At 17.1% G+C, this 19,396-nt stretch overlaps 5 protein-coding genes across 5 annotated transcripts; 3 read left to right on the plus strand and 2 right to left on the minus strand.

Annotated features, from left to right (window-relative positions):
• Nucleotides 1-243: 243 nt before the first annotated feature.
• Nucleotides 244-1,854, plus strand: PRELSG_0307800 (conserved Plasmodium protein, unknown function; the record flags this gene model as incomplete). The annotated part of the gene is made up of 3 exons (XM_028680067.1): nucleotides 244-295; nucleotides 739-1,603; nucleotides 1,791-1,854. The coding sequence occupies 3 exons, from the start codon at nucleotides 244-246 to the stop codon at nucleotides 1,852-1,854; spliced, it is 981 nt and encodes a 326-aa protein (XP_028531601.1).
• Nucleotides 1,855-2,294: 440 nt separating this feature from the next.
• PRELSG_0307900 (GTPase, putative) lies at nucleotides 2,295-4,553 on the minus strand (the record flags this gene model as incomplete). The annotated part of the gene is made up of 1 exon (XM_028680068.1): nucleotides 2,295-4,553. One exon carries the CDS (start codon nucleotides 4,551-4,553, stop codon nucleotides 2,295-2,297), a length of 2,259 nt encoding a protein of 752 aa, XP_028531602.1.
• Nucleotides 4,554-6,134: 1,581 nt separating this feature from the next.
• Nucleotides 6,135-9,527, plus strand: PRELSG_0308000 (conserved Plasmodium protein, unknown function; the record flags this gene model as incomplete). Its single annotated transcript, XM_028680069.1, has 1 exon — nucleotides 6,135-9,527. The coding sequence occupies one exon, from the start codon at nucleotides 6,135-6,137 to the stop codon at nucleotides 9,525-9,527; it is 3,393 nt and encodes a 1,130-aa protein (XP_028531603.1).
• An 849-nt stretch (nucleotides 9,528-10,376) lies between these two features.
• Nucleotides 10,377-12,842, minus strand: PRELSG_0308100 (conserved Plasmodium protein, unknown function; the record flags this gene model as incomplete). Its single annotated transcript, XM_028680071.1, has 1 exon — nucleotides 10,377-12,842. The coding sequence occupies one exon, from the start codon at nucleotides 12,840-12,842 to the stop codon at nucleotides 10,377-10,379; it is 2,466 nt and encodes an 821-aa protein (XP_028531604.1).
• Nucleotides 12,843-15,584: 2,742 nt separating this feature from the next.
• PRELSG_0308200 (conserved Plasmodium protein, unknown function) lies at nucleotides 15,585-19,049 on the plus strand (the record flags this gene model as incomplete). The annotated part of the gene is made up of 1 exon (XM_028680072.1): nucleotides 15,585-19,049. The coding sequence occupies one exon, from the start codon at nucleotides 15,585-15,587 to the stop codon at nucleotides 19,047-19,049; it is 3,465 nt and encodes a 1,154-aa protein (XP_028531605.1).
• Between the last annotated feature and the right edge of the window lie 347 nt (nucleotides 19,050-19,396).

Below are 19,396 nucleotides of genomic sequence, written 5' to 3' on the forward strand. Positions count from 1 at the left end.
TTCTTTTTTTTTTTTTTCCCCCATACATTTGACATTGAAAAAATAGTATAAATTTAAAATTTTTTTCTTTTTTAAACATTAATATAAATGATATTTACATAAAGATTTTCAGAATGTTTATCCTCTTTTAATGAACGAAGAAAAAAAAAAAAAATTTTAAATATCTATGTAATTGGCATTTTTTTCTTTTATCTTTATTCTTTTTAAATAAATCATTATTTATTTTAATAATTAAAAAAGGAGATGGTAAACATAAATTGGCCAGGGTTACTTAAATGGTCGACTAAATATGCAGGTACAAATAAATACACATGTATTAATAATTAAATTTTTCTTATATTTTACTTTTAGATTAAATATATTAATTGTACGATTATATAATAAAATAGAAATCATAATAAATTTGAAAATAGTGTGCTTATATATATATATATATATATTTAATAAACAAAAGAATAAATAATATTGTATTATAATCAAAAATATATATTAAGTTTATATATATAAATACAAGATAAATAAATATATTTATACATCCTTGTATTCATTTTTCTAAAATTAAAATATATTAAATTGTAAGAATAAGAAAAAAATTGTATACATTTTATTCATTTATATATTTTCTTTCAAATGTTCATATTTATAAGAAATGTTTATAAAAATAGTATATACATATGCACATATATTTTATATTCATATTTTTTTTTTTATCAAATTTTAATATTGAAAATATATCAGATGGAACAATAGACACAAATAAACGTTTAAGTAAAGAGGATATTGAATTTTTACAAGGAGCAATAAAAGAAGCTTTAAGCCAAGTAGAAGATCCTTATGAAGCAATAAATGAAGCAGTAAAAAATTTTGAAAATAAAGATGAAGGTATCATTTTAGCATCAGCAAAAATTGTTGAAAGATTAGTTGATGAATATCCAGAAGTTGCAAGAAATTTAGATAAAATTAATGCAATAGATCCTTTATTAAAATTATTAGATCATTCTAATAATCATATTTTAGAATCAGTACTACAAATTTTATCTTTAGCTTTATCTAATAACCCAGTTTTACAAGAATCTGTTTTTAAAAAAAATGCATTAAAAACATTATTAATAAAATTACAGGAATCTCAAAAAACTCTAATTGATAAAAAATTAATTACAGCAATTTCAGCTTTAATCAGACATCATGATGAAGCAGAAAATAAATTTATTGATTATGGTGGAGTTGGATTTTTAGTATATGGAATGCAAACAAATATTTATAAATATCAGGAAAAATCTGCTCTTCTTTTAAAACATTTAATTCATCAAAATAAAATTACTTTTGAAATATTTATAAAAAATGAAATTATGAAAGGATTAATATGTCTAGCTAATAATAAAAATATTGATGAAACTGGTATACAATATGGTGAAACAACAGCAGAATTATTTTTAGCAATAATTCAAAATCATAGGCACAAATTAGCTAAATCTGGTAACTTACATAATTTAAAGAAATTAATTGAAGACAGATTAACATATTTACGTGTAGTTCAAAATAGTGCATCCTATGATGTGTCTCATGAAATAGAGTTATTTAATGAATGTTTAAAGTTAACGAAGTAAGAGAATTTTAAAGATATGTATATGTTCATGCATACTATTATACAACCTCATTTCCTTATCTGTTTTTTTTTTTTTTCTTGCTGTAAATTTCTCATTCTATAAAGATATTTCAATTGTATAAAAAAAAAAAAAAAAAAATTAAAAATGAAAAAATGAATATTATGTAATTTTTTTTTTTTTTAGTTGGCCTGTAATGAAATTACCTAAAGAAAATGATGAAAATAATTATAGCATTGCTGATGGATAAATAAGACAATTATGAATATTTGGGATAATATTTAAAATATCAGTATCAATGATAAGTAGTTATTATAATTATAGAAAAGATGACATTATTTGAAATAATATTATGTTAAAATACTTGTTAATTACAAAAAAAAAAAAAAAATTTGATAATTGTAAATATTTTTTTTTACTACTTTTTAATTAAGACATTAAGTAATATATCATGATATAATTAATACTCAAAAATGTTCATAAAAGAAAAAACTTAAAAATGTTTTTTAATAAATTAATAAATAAAAAAAATAAAAAAAATTTTATTTTTTCTTCCTGGTGAAATATTGGCATATTACATTAACATATATTTTATTACTTCTAATGAAAGAGTATTATCATAATAAAAAAAAAAATATAACTAAAAAATTAAAAAAAAAAAAAAATACAGAATTTAATATTTATTTTATCTCACCATCCTATATATTTATCACTTTTTTGCTGAATATAATTTTTCGAAACTTTTAAGGTGATTGATTTTTTATTAAAATACAATGGGTAATTTAAAGTAGTTCTTCCAAGATAATTTTTTCTAAAATCAGTTACTAATCTCATAGATGCCTGATTTAAATCATTATGAAATCTATCACGAGCTAATTTTTGAATAAAATTATTAGCACAAAAGCTTCCTTCACTATTCAAACATTCAGTAAAATTAATTTGATATCTCTTAATAATTCTTTGTAAATCAATATAATCGTTATCATATAAATAAGCTCTATATAAATTTTGCATGAGCACTTCTGCAATATTATATATATCATACATTTTTGGTGATATATGATTACATAAAGCTAACAGATAAATATTATTTTCTATATGCATATAACTATTATAGTTTTTAATATTAACAACATTATCTTTAGAATAATCCTTAGAATTATAGTTATAAATTTCTTCCAATATAATATTTTTTTTGTCATATGTTTTTTCTTTCAATTTATATAAATTTTGAGCTAATATACCTGGTGTATCAATTAATTCATATTTTTTTGAGGAATACATCTGTATAGAAGTTGTTAAACCAGGGAGATCATAAGATTTTGTTTTTTTTAATTCTAATATACGATTTATTAATGCTGATTTTCCTACATTAGGTAAACCTATGAAAATACATTTCACTTTATAATTATGTATACCTTTCTTTTTTTTGCTATCAATTATATTTTGGCAAAGTCTATTAATTAATTTCTTTAAAACAATGATTTCCTTTTTTCCATCTTTTGCATTAACAAATATTACTGCACTTTTTTTCATTTGATTTATATATTCTTTATTAATATTTTTATTAAAATTTTTATCATACCAATATAACTTTCTTCTATAATAACTACCCCATTCTTCATTTCCTTTAATTGATGATCTATCAGAATTCGTGTAAACAATAATTCTAGGTTTATTTGTATAAATATCAAAAATGTTTAAAGCATATAAATCATCAAATACAAATGGAATAATACCATTTCTTACTTCAATAATTATATCACTAATTTTTATATAATCAGGAATTTTACTTATAACTCTTTTCATAAATTTAGGAAACCAATGCACTTTAACTCTCCCATATAATAAATCCTCATTTAAGTTACTTTTTATTATATTTGCTTTTTTATAATGTAAAAAACTTTTTACATTTTCTTTAAATAATTGCAAAGCAGACACGTTATTACTTAAAAATAATTCTTGTTCTGTATCTTCGTTATCTGTAATCAAATCACATTTTACCTTTTTTTCATTTTCTTCTTTTAAATTAAGAAAAAAATTCTCATTTAGAACTTTTGCATTAGCAAATAGTTGGTCACTAAAAGTTTGGAAATTTCTTGTTTGAGTAAGATTATGTTCCGGTTTAAAAAACTGCACATTATCCATTATCTCTTTTAATTTATCATTTTTTTTTTTTATATTATTTGAATCTAAATGCAATTTTGGAGAAATATTAATATTTTCTCTTAGATTTTCTGATATAATAGTATTATTGGTTTCTTTTATATTATCACCATTTATATTTGACTTATTTTTTTCTTCTTTATTATCTTCTTCTTCAACTAGATTCTCATCTTTACTATTCGTAAATTGCTTATTATTATTATTATTATTATTACTATAAAACTTTCTTAAATTCTTTAAAATTACTGATTTTTCTTTCAATTTATTTATCATATAACTATATTGTGTAAATAAAAAATTATTTATATTTTCATTCATATGAAATGTTATTTTAATATTTTCATGAATTTCACTACTTATCTTATCATCCTCCTCTTCTTCTTTTAATAATTTTTTATACTCATTTTTATAGCTTGTTTCCAATGCCTTTTTTATTTCCTCCTTACAAGTACTAGTATTTTCTTTAAGAATTTTTAATTTTTCTGCTTCTAATTTAGTATAATTTTCTTCTGCTTTTCTATTGAAATATTCATCAAAATTATAAAAGCCTCCTTCCTCATTTTTTTCATTCTTTACTATATTTTTATGCAAATTAATTTTATTATTTATATTATTTAAAAAATAAATATTTTTTGATATCTTTTTTTTTACAAGGTTATTTTTTATATAACTACTTCTTCCTGTATCAATAATGTTTATATTTTTATTTGAATTAAATGATCTTATTTTAATACATAATATATAGTTTATGTTTATCAAATATAGTATATAACTAAAGAACATCTTTTTTTTTTTTTTGTTATATTTTTTTATATTCAATCATATGTTTTAAAATTTTTATTATTTATGTATCATCATTTTAATCAAAATAGCATAATTTTACAGAATAATAAGATACTATTAAAAAAGTTCATTTTTTTAATTTGGTTTCTCACCCTATATTTATGTAATTTTATTACTTAAAAACATTCAACGATATAATAGGAAGTTTATTTCATCCTTTTTATTAAAGTAATTTAGCTTTTTACACATTTTTAATTATATAAATATATATAAAAAGAATGAAAATATTTATCTTTATATTACAATAAATTTCTATTTTTGTTCATATAAAAATAAAAAATTCAAATATATTAAACACCATACTATTTTTTTTTTTTTTTTTTTTTTGTATCTCTTTATTTTGGAAGTTTCTTTTTTTTAAATAATTTTTATATTGACACAAAAAAAAAGTATATTATAACTAAACTTTTAATTTTTTTAGAAGTTTTTGTTAATAATATTTATTAATATAATAGTTTCTTTTTTCTTTTTTCTTTTTTTTATTATTATTGTTTCAATGAACCAGTGGTTTAATTTTTCTAAAATTAACTGTTTTAAAGTTATTAAAAAAGTACTAAATGAATAAGGGTTTTATTATACTGATTTTATATAAATAAAATAAAATATTAATACAAAATTTCATATTATCATTCATATATTTGAAATACATAAATATATAATTTTAAATGTTTTTTTATATTAATATTTATATTATTATAAAGAAATATAAAAATTGTTTATACTTAGTTTTAAAATTTAAAATTAAGAACAAAAAAAAAATATATTATTAAAACTATTAAAAATGTTTCTCTTATATATTGATATAACAATGTAAATACATATATTTAAGTTAAGCTCTTTTATTTATGTATTATTTTATTTATCCTTTATTTAATGCTTATCAGAAATGTTCAAAACATTTTTGTGTGTGCACTAATTTAGTTCAAAATATTCTTATAATATATATATATATAAATATTTTTTTTTTTTTATTTATAAAGACAAATAATTTGTATTTATTTTTCTTCTGAATTCTTATTAATTATAATTACTAATATATATATATATTTTTAGTAAAAATATGCTTTTGTTTTATACTTTATATTTTTTTTAAAAAGAAAGACTTTTATCATGTTATTAGAAATACTTATTTAGATAAAATACAAATGTTTTAAAAAAAAAAAAAATGTATAGTTCAACAATTTAAAAAAAAATAATAATTTTTTCATATTTTTGATGAATTTGTAAATTTTGAAAAATAAAAAAAAAATGTAAAAAATGAAATTATTATTATGCAAATTTTTTTTTATTCTTTATACCCCTTTTTTGATAAATTTTTATATATAAAAAAATAAAGATTTTCAAATTTTGGTTTTTTTTTTTTTTTTTAAACAAATATTATATACATATTATATATATATATATATTTTTTTTTTTAATAAGTATTTTACAAATATTTTTTTAATATTATGAAAATTTAGTTTTTTTTATACAATTTATTTTATATATATATATATATTTTTTTTTTTTAACTTATTTTAAATGGAAAATAATATTTTTGCACAAAATATTTATTTTAAAGGATTTAATGACAGAAAAATAAATTATTTAAAAGTTAGTGAAAATAAAACTTTAGAAAATTGTGATTATAATATACCTTCAATGACACCAATGAAAAATATGAAAGACGAAAATGATTTAAGTAAACTAAATGTAGGAAATATAAATTCAAGTATAAATTTAAAATATCAATCATTGAAAAATATAAATAATGAGAATGATTATGTAAATAAAATTGCGAAGTCTTTAAATTTTAATGCAGCTCCTAATAATAATATATACCCAAATAATAATTTGCTATATATTAATAATAATTTAAATAATAATATGAATAGTAATTTGAACAATTCTTATAACTTCAGCCAAAATGGTCAAACTAATGAGATAAATGAAAATAATTTAAATAAGAATATTTATAAAGATATAAAAAATTTAGATAAAGTAGATTTGAACAATTTTAATATGAATTCATTTAGTAACAGTAGAAATATAAATATGAAAAATAATGATTTTATAGGTACCAATGTAAATAATAATGAAAATTTACTTTTAACTAATTCACATCAAAAATTAAATTATATAAATAATAATGAGAACAATCAAATTAGTAATAATAATAATAATAATAATGAAAACAACATAAAACAATATAATATTAATTTGAATTCTAATAATTTATCTGCATTAAATAAAAATTTAAATGTATACGAAAATAAAAAGATGGAAAATAATATAAAACAAACTATTTATAATAATATATATCAAAATAATCAAACCAGTTCCAATATAAATAATACTACATTGAGTAACTTAAAAAATAATTTAAACAATTTTATGAATACTGGGATTTTAGTAAATAAAAATAATATAGCACAAAATAAAAATATTTCATTAAATAATTATAGTGATAATATAATGAATTCTTTAAGTAATAAAACTAATGATAATAATAATTTAAAATTATTTGATAATAACATTAAAAAAATGAATGAAATGGAAACAAGTAATTTAGTAAATAATCAACTTAATCAAAATATGTCTATTAATAATTTTACTAATGCATTAAATAATCAGTTAAATAATAAAAATTTTAATCAAGTAAATAATTTAAATACTACAAATAAATTAACAACATATAATATTCCATCAACTAATAATTCTCATAACTTAAATACTACACTAAATAATACGTTGAATAGTAATTTAAATAATAAAATGAATCTTCCTAATATAAGTACTCAAAATAGTAGCAATATAAATGCTTTTAATAAAAATATTTTATTAACTTCATCTAATATGAATAATATAGTAAATGAAAACATTATAAATCAATTTACAACTTCTAGTAATAACAACAATTTAAATAATTTAAGTAATGAAATAAATTTAACTAATTTTTCTAAATCTAATAATAATTTTATGAATTTGAATAATAATAAAAACATTAGTGATAATTCATTAAAAGTAAGAGAAATTGTAAATTATGATTATATAAATGATAAAGAAAATATGATAGATATAAATAAAATAAATGAAGTAAGCAAAAATGTCATGGTTAATGAATCCAACTCAAATCTGAATAATATAAATATATTAAACCGAAATTTAAATTTGCTAAATCAAAATATGAATAATAATTCTATGATTAACATTAGTAGTAATTTTAATAATAATAATAATAGTAATAATAATAATAATATGAACAATTTAAATTATATGAATAATATCACTAATTTAAATAATTACAATGGTATGAGTGTTTTAAAAAATGATAAAGAATTAAAAGGAAGCGAAAATAATACTGATATAAACAAAGATATTGTATTAAATAAAAACAGTGTAGTTGATGGAATTCTAAGTAGTAATATTAATCATAATAATATTAGCACAGATAATTATGCAAATATTTTAAAACACTTATGTACACCTATTAAAGGTAGAACAACAAACAAAACTGAAAACTTGAATGAAAATTTAAATTCAGAAGAATTAAATAGTGATAATAAATTTACGGGAAGTAATAAAGAAAACAACAATTCTAATATAAATGAAAATATAGTAACAAATGAAAATATTCCAGTAGATATATACAATAATACAACATTTAATAATACACCAGATGAAGTATCAATATTAACAAATAATAGCATAAACAATGTTGAAGTAGTTTATAATAATGAATTTAATAATAATAATAATAACAATGATATTAATATAAAATCTAATACTAATAAAGAAGGAAATAATAATATATATGAATTAAAAAAATTGAATTTATTTGCTGAAAATAAAAAGAGGGATAAACAAACTTCTAATGAAAATAAATCAAGTAAACTAAAGAAATCTAAAACGAAGGTTTTTTTTTATATTAATCCCAAATATATAATAGAGCCTCTAAAAAGAAAAATTTACCAAAACATGTCTATTTACATTGAAAATTTAATTAGTGATATAAAATCAATTGAAAATAAAAATAGAGCAGAAATATTAACAAATTTACATAATACATCTTGGTTTTGTATGATTTTTGATTTTGATGCTATTAGCAAATTATTAAATGTTTTTAATAAATATTTAATTTATTCTGATTCTCTAATTATCCCTGATATTCTGATATCAAATAAGCTTGAATCAGATAATAATATGATAAAAGATAAAGAAAATAATGATTCTTATATAAAAAGTATGAATTCTTTTTTTTCAAAAAGTGACAAATTGGAATTATTGAATCAAAAAATATACGATTATGAAAATAATATAATTGAAAATGTAGAAAAATTAAATTATTTAAAAGAATTATGTAATTCTTTAAAAGAGCAAGTTGGTGTTAAAAAAAAAAAACTCTTATTATTACTAGAAAAAGCAAAACTAAAAAATTTTACATATAAAAATAAACAATTGCAAACCATCCTTGATATAGACAAAAAAACAAAAATAGATGAAAATTTAAATTTAAATTTAAATAACGAATATTATAAAATATTTAAAAAAATAAATGAGGGATTAAATGTTTTAAAAAAATACTCCAATATTATTATATCAAATCAAACATTGCATAATGAAATTAATAATGATGATACAAATCTCAGGATTTCTGAATCAACTATATCAACTGATGATTTAAGTTGTGATAATAACTGCAATGAAGAAGATGATATTAGTAATATGCATATATCACCTAACAATAAGCATAAAAGAAAAATTTTCAATAATCAAGAACCCTTTCCAAAAACAGATAATTCGATGGAAGAGTTAAATGAAAATAATAATCAAGAAACTAATAAAAAAAGAAAAACGATTAAACAAATTAAGAATTTGCAATGGCAAATAGAAGATAATGAAGAATGGGTAGATGAATTTTTAGATGACTTTTAAAAAAAAATATATATTTATACGATATATAACATTAAAATATTGAATGAATTATTTATCATACATTGTATATGATTATGAAATTTTAACATTTTAAAATTTTTTAGTAATATTTGTTTTATATTAAAAATATTACTACTAAAATACATTTATATTTCTATTCTTTTATCATTTCATAAAAAAAGAAAATGCTAAAAAGATTATCTTATAGTTTAATAAAGACACTAAAAAAAAAAAAAAAATTATTGATGTATTTTATTTAATTTTTTTTAAGTGTTTTGTGAGTGATATATGCTAATTAATGTGTACAGAAATATACAGAATAAGCTTTAATATATATATATATATATATTTAACATTTATAGAACAGTTAATTTTTTCTTTTTTCTTTTTTTTTTAATATATTTTTATTTGTTTTATAATGAGAAAAACAATTTTTTTGTATTCATAAAAATTAAATAGAACACTTTTGAGAATGAAGAAATAAGTTCTTTTCAAATAAAAAATGATTAAAATTTCATGTCTAAATAGTAATATGATGAAAATTAAAATTAATTATATAATTTTTAATGATTGATATATATTATGTGTAATTATTTTCCTTTATTTTTTTTAAAAAAAAAAAGTTTATAGAAATTTTCTATAACTAAATATATATAATATTCTTGGGTTTTTAATGGATAAATCAGTTTTTAATACAAAAGAAATGTGAAAAAAATAAAAAAAGAATAATAAAAAAAAAATAATAATAATAAAATAATAATAATAATAAAAAATAAATGAAAATAATTAAAATTAAATACAAAGAATGGATTTAAAATTATATTTCAAATTTTATTTTAATGATATTTATTATATTTTAAAGAGCATTCCTTTGTAATTTTTACTTAAGCTATTATTGTATTGTGATTTAATAAAATTATATTCTTCTATGCAAGATAATGATAAAAGAATAGGATATGTATTTATTTTATTTATATATTTTCTCCATTCAATATTTTCTTGCCACTTAATACTGTAATAACCATTTAATAATAAATTATATTTGCTACCTTTCATTATTGTAGCCATATTAATATTAGTATCTTTTAATTTTGATTTTTGAATAATTGTATTAGTATCTATTTCATTTCGTTCATTAATTATTCCATCATAAAAATTTTCTTCAATATTATTATTTTCATTAGTACCACTAAAATTTTCATAATTTTTATTTTTTTCTTCGTTTTCTTCATTTGGGTTTTTCTTTTTATCTTCCTCATTTTCTTGAGTTTCTTTTTCCTTTTCAATTTCATTTTTTTTATTTTCACTATTTGTGTCGAATTCTGTTGGCTTTTGTTCATTATGTTCTAATCTCATTTTTTTTAAGCTTCGACAATTTTCATTTTGATTTTCATAAGATCTTTTTTCATTAATACACTTATTTTTTATAAATATAAATTGCCCATCATGTGTTGAAAATAATGAAGTCAAAATAAAAAAAATCTCTTCATTACTCTGTTCAATTTGTATATCCCATCCTAATATATATAAAAAAGCTTCTCTATAATTTTTAATTTGGTTGGAATAAAAAAACTTGATAACTTCAATTTTTGATTTTAAATATAAATTTTCATTTCGTAATGTTGTTAATTCAATCTGATCATATGTTTTTAAATCATCAATATCTTTATATAAGATATTTATATCATACATTTTATTATGAATTTCATTTGTAATTTCATTATTTTTTTTTACATTATTTTTTATTTTATTATCAAATTGTACTTTCTTTATTGATTCTTTTAGCTCATTTATAATAATTTCATTTTTCTCATTATCATGATTCCACTGATTGTTTACATGAACTAAATCATTTTCTAAATTCAGAATCTTATTTTTGTAATTATCTATTTCTTCTTTTAAATATTTAATTTCTTTTTCATATAATAAAAGTTCCTGAGAAAAAACCTCAGAATTTTTTTGTTTTAAATAGCATTTCTCATATTCATTTTTATATTTTTTTATTTTTTCATATAATTCTTCTATTAATTTTTCTTTTTCTATATTATCACTTTTAATTGAATCATATTTTAACTTATAATCATTTAGCATTTTTACAATATTTTCATTTTTTTTTTGCTGTTGTTTTTCGTATTCTTCTCTTTCTTCTCCTTCTCCTTTTTCCTCTTTTTCTTCTTTATTTTCAACTATTTTATGATCTTTATTAGAGCTATTATTTTTATTACTTGATATATTTTTATTTACTTCATTTATATAATCTCTTTTAAGAAACTCATACTTCTTTTCTAATTGTTTATGTCTATTTTCTATAATTTTTAATTCTAATATTTTATCATCTAGATTTTGTTTATATATTTCTATATCAATGGATAACTTTTTGTATTTTACCTCTAAATCCGTCTTTGTTGAATTTACTTGATTATATTTATTATATATTTCATTCATACTTATTTTTAAGTTATCAACATTTATTTCTTTATTATTTATATATATTTTTGAAAAGTTTATCCATTCATTCAACTGTTCTTTTAATTTGTTATTTTCTATTTGTTGTTTTAAACTGCAATTTTTTAATTCTTTAATATTTTCAAATTTTTCTTTATCTCTAATTTTATACAATTCTAATTCTTTTATTTTATTTTCTAGTATATCAATTTTACTTTCTAATATGGGTAACTTTTTACATTTTTCTTTATACTGTGAACAAAGAATAATCATATTTTTATATTGTTGTCTTTCCTTTGAAGTTATTTCATCATTCTTTTTTAATATATCAATATTATCTTTTAATTTTTTTATTTCTAATTTATATTCAATTGTTTCATCAATTTTACTTTCTAAAGAATTCAAATCTTTTTCCCCTTTCATGTACATTCTAAATTCTTCAATTTTATCATTTAATTTATGTATTGTCAGATCTTTTTCTTTAATTTTTTCTTTTAAATTTTCATTTTCACTTTTACTTATTTTTAAATTTTTATTACATTCATTTAATTTATCCTCTAAGACTTTACATTTTTCAATGTTTTCATTTTTTTGATTTCGAATTTTTTTTTCTAATAATAATGTAAATTCTTTTAACTTTTTATAACTTTTTTCAATTACAATTCTCTTACTAAATTCATTTTTAAATTTTAAAATAATATCTTCATCATTTGTATTATCACTTATCTCTTTTGTATTTAATACTGCATCTTTCTTCAAGTATTCGTTTTCTTCTTTTAGTTTTTTACATTCATTTTTAAAAATTGATGCTAATTTACGTAATTTCAAAATCTCTTCATCTTTACTTTTTATTATATCATTATTCTCCATTTTAAAAATAATAAAAACATTAAAAAAAAATTAATTAAATATTAAACAAAAACATTTAATGCTTAGTAAGTTTAAATTAAAACATACATATATTTAATATAATAAAAATAATAAAAAAATAAAACAATTTATATGAACATATATTTTTTATAAATATGTAAAAAATTATTTCACTCATTTAAATTTAAAAAAAAAAATTATCATTTCTTTCTTTTAAAAATAAAATTTATTTCAGATGATTTACTAAAACAATTTTAAAATACTAAAATTTAATTTCTTCTAAATATAATTATATATACATAACAGAGAGAGTTATTATATTATTATAAGGTATTTATAAAGCAGTTTAAAAATAACACACCAATAAATTAATAAAATGTGAGATTCTTTTAATTTTTCTTTTCTTTTTTTTTTTTTAATAATTATAATTATTTTTTGTTGAACTACTTAAAAATTAATTTTCTCGCTATTTCAATTGATAATATAATCTCTTTTACTTTTCATTATCCTAAGATAATAAAAAAAAAAAAAAAGAAAAAAAATTAAATAATTATAAAATATTTATTGTTTCATTATATTATAGAAAAGTGTATATAACGTGATTAAATTAATAAACTATTTTTTTTTTTTTTTTAACATTATATATACTATTTTTCTATTATATCATTAGAATTAAGTCGTACAGATTTATAAAATGTTATATTTAGCTATATATTATTTATTCCTAATTTGAATATTCTTTATTAATAAAAAAAGGAAAAAAAAAAGAATGATGTGTAACTTGAATTTTTATCAAAGAGAAGATAAACTTCTGCTTTTATTTCATAGAAAATAATAATAATATGCACACTGAAAAATTATCTTACAAGTTTTAAAAAGTAACTACAGTAAAAACTTACATATAATTTATATTATATATTTAATTATAGCATATATATATATATTTATATAAATTTGCCTTTGGTCTATATAATTAAGAAGATTTATTTTTAATAAACTCATTTTATTTTTTTATTTTTTGCAAAATATATATCTCTATAATTGATACCTCACCAAATATTTAATTCAAATTTTCATATTTTTAAAGTATTTGACCAAAAATAAATATTTTTCTTTTTTTTTACTCTACTCAATTTTAAAAAAATGTTTCTATATATTATAAAAAAATAAGGATATTTGTCTAATTTCCTTCTTTATAATTTTTACACATTATAATGACTTTTTTTTTAATTTGCTTTTAGATTTTCTAGAATATCTTTTCATTCTAAAAATTTTCTGCAGTTGTTATATCATTAGGTTTTTTATTAATTTTTTATGTTTTTTTTTTTTTTTTTTTTTTATTCTCTATAAATTGTATTTTATTAAAATATAGGATATAACATACTACATAAAAAAATACTGTCATTAAAAATGCTAAATTCATTGAGTATCTAAAACAAAAAAATATATCAAAATATTAAATAGATTTTTTTTCATGCCACTTCATAACATTTTATACTTTCTTTTATTTTACATATATGTGCATTATTAAAACATTATTTTCTTATATTATTTTTAAAAATATCTTTATATCAAAAATATAAAAGAATTTAAAATATTATGAATTGATTTAATATACTAGAATAGATGTTTATAATTTTATAATTCCTTTTCTAAAGTGCTAATGTAATTTCTCTATATATATATATATATATATCTTTTTTTAATTAAATGCAAAATTTTATAAGAAAAATACTTTTAGAATATTTTTAAAACGTAAAACTTATAAATATATATATAGTTACGCATACATGCATGTATTTCTGTTTAAAGAAGCAATATAGAAAAGAATTGTTCTGTAAGTGAATAATCATTTTTATTAGAAAATAAAAATGGTAAGAAAAATTAAAGTTTTCAAAAAAAAATAAAAATAATAAATTGAATCATTATGATAATGAATATAATAAAAGTTATAATTAAAAAAAAAAAAAAATATTCGCGAAGTTAATTTTAATTTTCTGTACAAAAAATTTAAATGTAGTACACTACAATTAATAAAATAAAAAATTTCACTTATGTTATTTAATAGACAATATTACTTATATTGATTATAATATATTAATATCTTTTTTGTTTTTATTTTTATTTTATTTTTTTCTTTGTTTAAATTTTTTATAGATAATATTTTTCTTTTAAAAAAGTGCATATCCTTTAATTTTTTAATTTCTATATATCATAAAAACATACATTTATCTATATTCTTTTTTTTTTATATGTCTATTTCATAATTTATATTTTTGTTGATGATAAAAATTTATCATAAAATTAGGAAAAATTTAATCTTTACTTAATATGAATAATTTAAATACTTCCATTTTTAACAATTCTTTTATTCTTTTTTTAATTTAATTCATATTTTTTAAAAATTAAAAATATGTTTTAGTATTAAATAGAAAAATAAAGAAAAAATATATTAATATATATATATTGTCCTCTTAAATTATAGAAAGACAGTATTATTTGTTAATTTAGTATCTATTTATTAATTTGTAGAATTTCTTCTAACATTTTTAAAAATTTGATAAAATTTCAATTTTTTTTTTTTTTTGTTGTCGTTTTTTCTTTATTGTCTTTTATTATGTAACTTGTTCTATTTATTTAATTTGGCTTTTCTTTTTTTTTCTTTAATTTGTTTTAAATATATATATATATATATATATATATATATATATATATATATATATATATATATATATATATAAAATGCATAACAATACTTTCACGGTTAAAGAAACACATCTACTAAATAAAAGTAACCTTTCAAATGAAACGAAAGCACTTTACTCAAATGAAAAATGTAAATATGACAGTGAACAGAAATCTTTATTCAAAAATAATAATATAAAAGATAATCCACTAAATGGAAACATTTTTCAAACAGTGAATTCACATGAAAGAAAAAACATGCCAATCACCAAAGATACAAAATTAGAAAAATGTAGCAACGTTAATTTGAATGAAAACAAATTAAAAGAACATGATAATTCATATAACATAATAGATAGTAATAAAAATATGAATGTATGTTATTACAAATCTACATTTCCTCAGAGTTTTTTACCTTTTAAAAGTAACATTGATAATAATATAAATGAAGAAGAAATTACAAGTGAAAAAAATAATTGCGAAAAAACTTGTTTTGATATAAATATAAATGGAAATAGTAATTCACTGTCTAAGCATGATTTAAATAACACAATATATAATAATATATATGAAAATAATAATATAAATAATAAAGAGGATAATGAAAATAAAAATAATGATGAAAAAGAAAAGAAAATAAAAAATGAAGTTAAATGTATAAATAATGAAAATATACCTATTATTAATGAAGCTATTGAAAAAGGTTACTTTAAAGAGTTAATTAATGACAGTGATGATCTCATATTAAAAAATAAATTTATGAAAAATAATAATGTTAATAGCATTGATAATTTATATATATGCAAAAATGAATATGACAAGAGCAATTCAACAAATATGAATTTTCATAGTTATGATTCAAACAGCTATTCAGGTATTTGTCCTTACAATTTACTAGAGAATAAAAATTCTAATGACTTGTTTCAAACAAAAGTAGAACATCAAAATGAAAATATAGAAAATAGTAATAATAACATTGTAACAGGAATAAGTAGCTATGAAACAGTTAGTTCTATTGATGATAAACATCTTTTTAATTTCGACAATAGTAGAAAAAATATTAATACAAATAATTTTGGAAAACAAATTATACATGAAATTAATAATAATAATTTTAAAAATGATAATACATTTTATAATAATATGAATCAATATTTCAGTTATTTTAATAATAACAATGAAATTATCGATTATGATGATAACAATAATAGAAATGAAAATATAAAAAATTTTAATGAAGTTAAAACAAAACAGAATCAGAATAATAGAAGAGAAGAACAAGGATTCCTTGATGTTAATAATTTGTTAAGTGCTGAAAATAGAAATGATTTAATAAGAAATAATAGCTTTATAAATAACAACTTAAGTCAAGATAACAATAAATTATCCATGAAAAAAAATATTAATGAAATATATGATAGTGTAAATAATGAAACACTTACGAAAACTAAGGATTATGAAATGCTACTAGAGGAGAATAATATAAATATAAAAAATTTCAAGGATAAAGATTTAATTATTGAAAATAATAACATAAATTGTGAACAAAATAATTATATATATGTTAATAATAATAATAATAATAATAATAATAGTAATAGTAATAATAATGAACAGAATAATGAAGAAATCATTATAATAAATGATACATATTTATCTGAAAAACAAAATGAAAATGATAATGATGAAAATAGAATAAATTGCAAATATATCAAAGAAGAATTAGTTAATTCAAATTATGAAAATAAATATAGAAATTCAATAAATATAAATAATAATAATGATGATAAAATGTTTAAAAATGGTGATTATATGAATAAAGTTATGAGCAATGAATATATGTTAAATTTATATCAAATTAATAATGGAGATAATAAAAATAATAAAAATTTTATTGATTCTTGTAATAACGAAAATAACTATTTTATATCAAAAAATGAAGATTATGATATTAGTGAAAACAGCATAAATATTTCTGATGACAAAAATAATATTACACAAACTAAAACAAAAAAATATAAAAGGAAAACAAAAATAAAGATGAAGGTAGAAAAAAAAAAAAAAAAAAAAATCCCAGGTAGAATATACAAAGTAGTTGTAAGGGGAAAGGAATGTTGGAGAGCAGAATGGCATATAGAAAAAAATGATGATATAAAAAACAAAAATCAAGATGATATTAATAGCTTTTCTAATGAAAATATCAATATGAATTCATGCGATAATGAAAAATTAAATGATAATTACATACAAAATAAAAAAGAAAATAGAAATAATAATCTGAAAAAAAAAAGTAAACAATTTTCTGTTTCTGTATATGGCTATGAAAATGCTAGATTATTTGCTTTATTTGAATTAATAAAGTATGATTGCGTACCTAACAGTCTAAAAGAAGAAGCAAATATATGTATACATAATATAAAAAAAAATTTATTAAATTCAGAGAAAACTTCTAATAAAATATTAGATGGTCAATTTTTACAATTTCTATTAACTGATGAAAATAACGAATATTCTTCTTTATTTTACAAAAAACTAGAAAATAATATCATTCAAAATTTTAATAAATATAATAGTTATAATGATGACAATGAGCATAATCAACATATGAAGGGAAAAATGGGAAATTTTAATAAATTATTTTGTTTTAACGATAATAATTTCTATAATAAGTTTAACTACATCAACAAATGTAACAACCCTTATAATAGTAATAACGCTCCCATTCACAATTTAAATAATTTAGTTTATAACATAAATCCTTATGATTTCAATTCAAATAATATAGCAAATAAATATGTATCAGATAATAGTTCAATAATAAATGTATCTAATAACCTTAATCCTTTTTATAATGCTTTTGATGATGAAAAAAAAATAGTAGAAAAAGACATGATATTTGAAAACAATGATAATAAAGATAATTGCTTAAGTAAAAACAATTTTTTTAAGAGTAAATTAAATAACAACGAAGAAAAAATAAATAATAATGACTATAATTCTAACTTTATATTTAATTGCAATAATAATAATAATAGTTATATTAACAATCACATAAATAATCAAAACGATATACAAAATTTACAAAATGAGATAAACAATAATTCTATAATTTCTAGGAATTTTCTTTATTCTAATATGCATAATGAAAATATTAAAATCAATCCCAATTTTTCAAACAAAATATTAAATCATAATCTTATGATTAATACTAATACAAATTATAATTTATACAAAAATGGTAATTTTAATATGAATAAAATTAATAATGTAAATCATTCTTTTTTCAATAACAAACAATTAAATACTCATAATAATAATAGTAATTTTCATAACTATTTAAAAATTAGAGAAAATAATAAAACTGAAACCAATGAATTTGAAAATAAAGATGAAATCAATAAGAATTTTCAAAATATAATTAAAAATATTTTTGTTCAAAATGAGAAAATAGAACAAGGTGATGAAAGTAACTTTCATTACAATAATCTACACAATTTAAAGAATGAAAATTTGAATAATTAGTCTAGAAATAAATAAATATATATATTGAGTTTTAATTAAATAGTTCATTTTCATATGAACCTTTTAAAATATAATTTTTTCGACATATTTGACATGACAAAAGTATACATATATATATTATTATTACAATCTACTTAATTTTAAGGAGATAAAAATAAGATAAAAATATACTATTATTTCATTATTTTTTTTTTTTTCTTTTTTCTTTTTATTTTTTAATCGATACATAAAATAAAAATAAATATACATATAAAACAATCATACAGTTAAAATACTGATAACTTTAGTTTCTTATATATAAAAAAAAATTATATTACACAAAAAAATATATATTATTTAATATAAAT

This window comes from Plasmodium relictum (genome assembly GCF_900005765.1).
Source record: "Plasmodium relictum strain SGS1 genome assembly, chromosome: 3".
In the NCBI taxonomy this organism is placed as follows: Eukaryota; Apicomplexa; class Aconoidasida; order Haemosporida; family Plasmodiidae; genus Plasmodium; species Plasmodium relictum.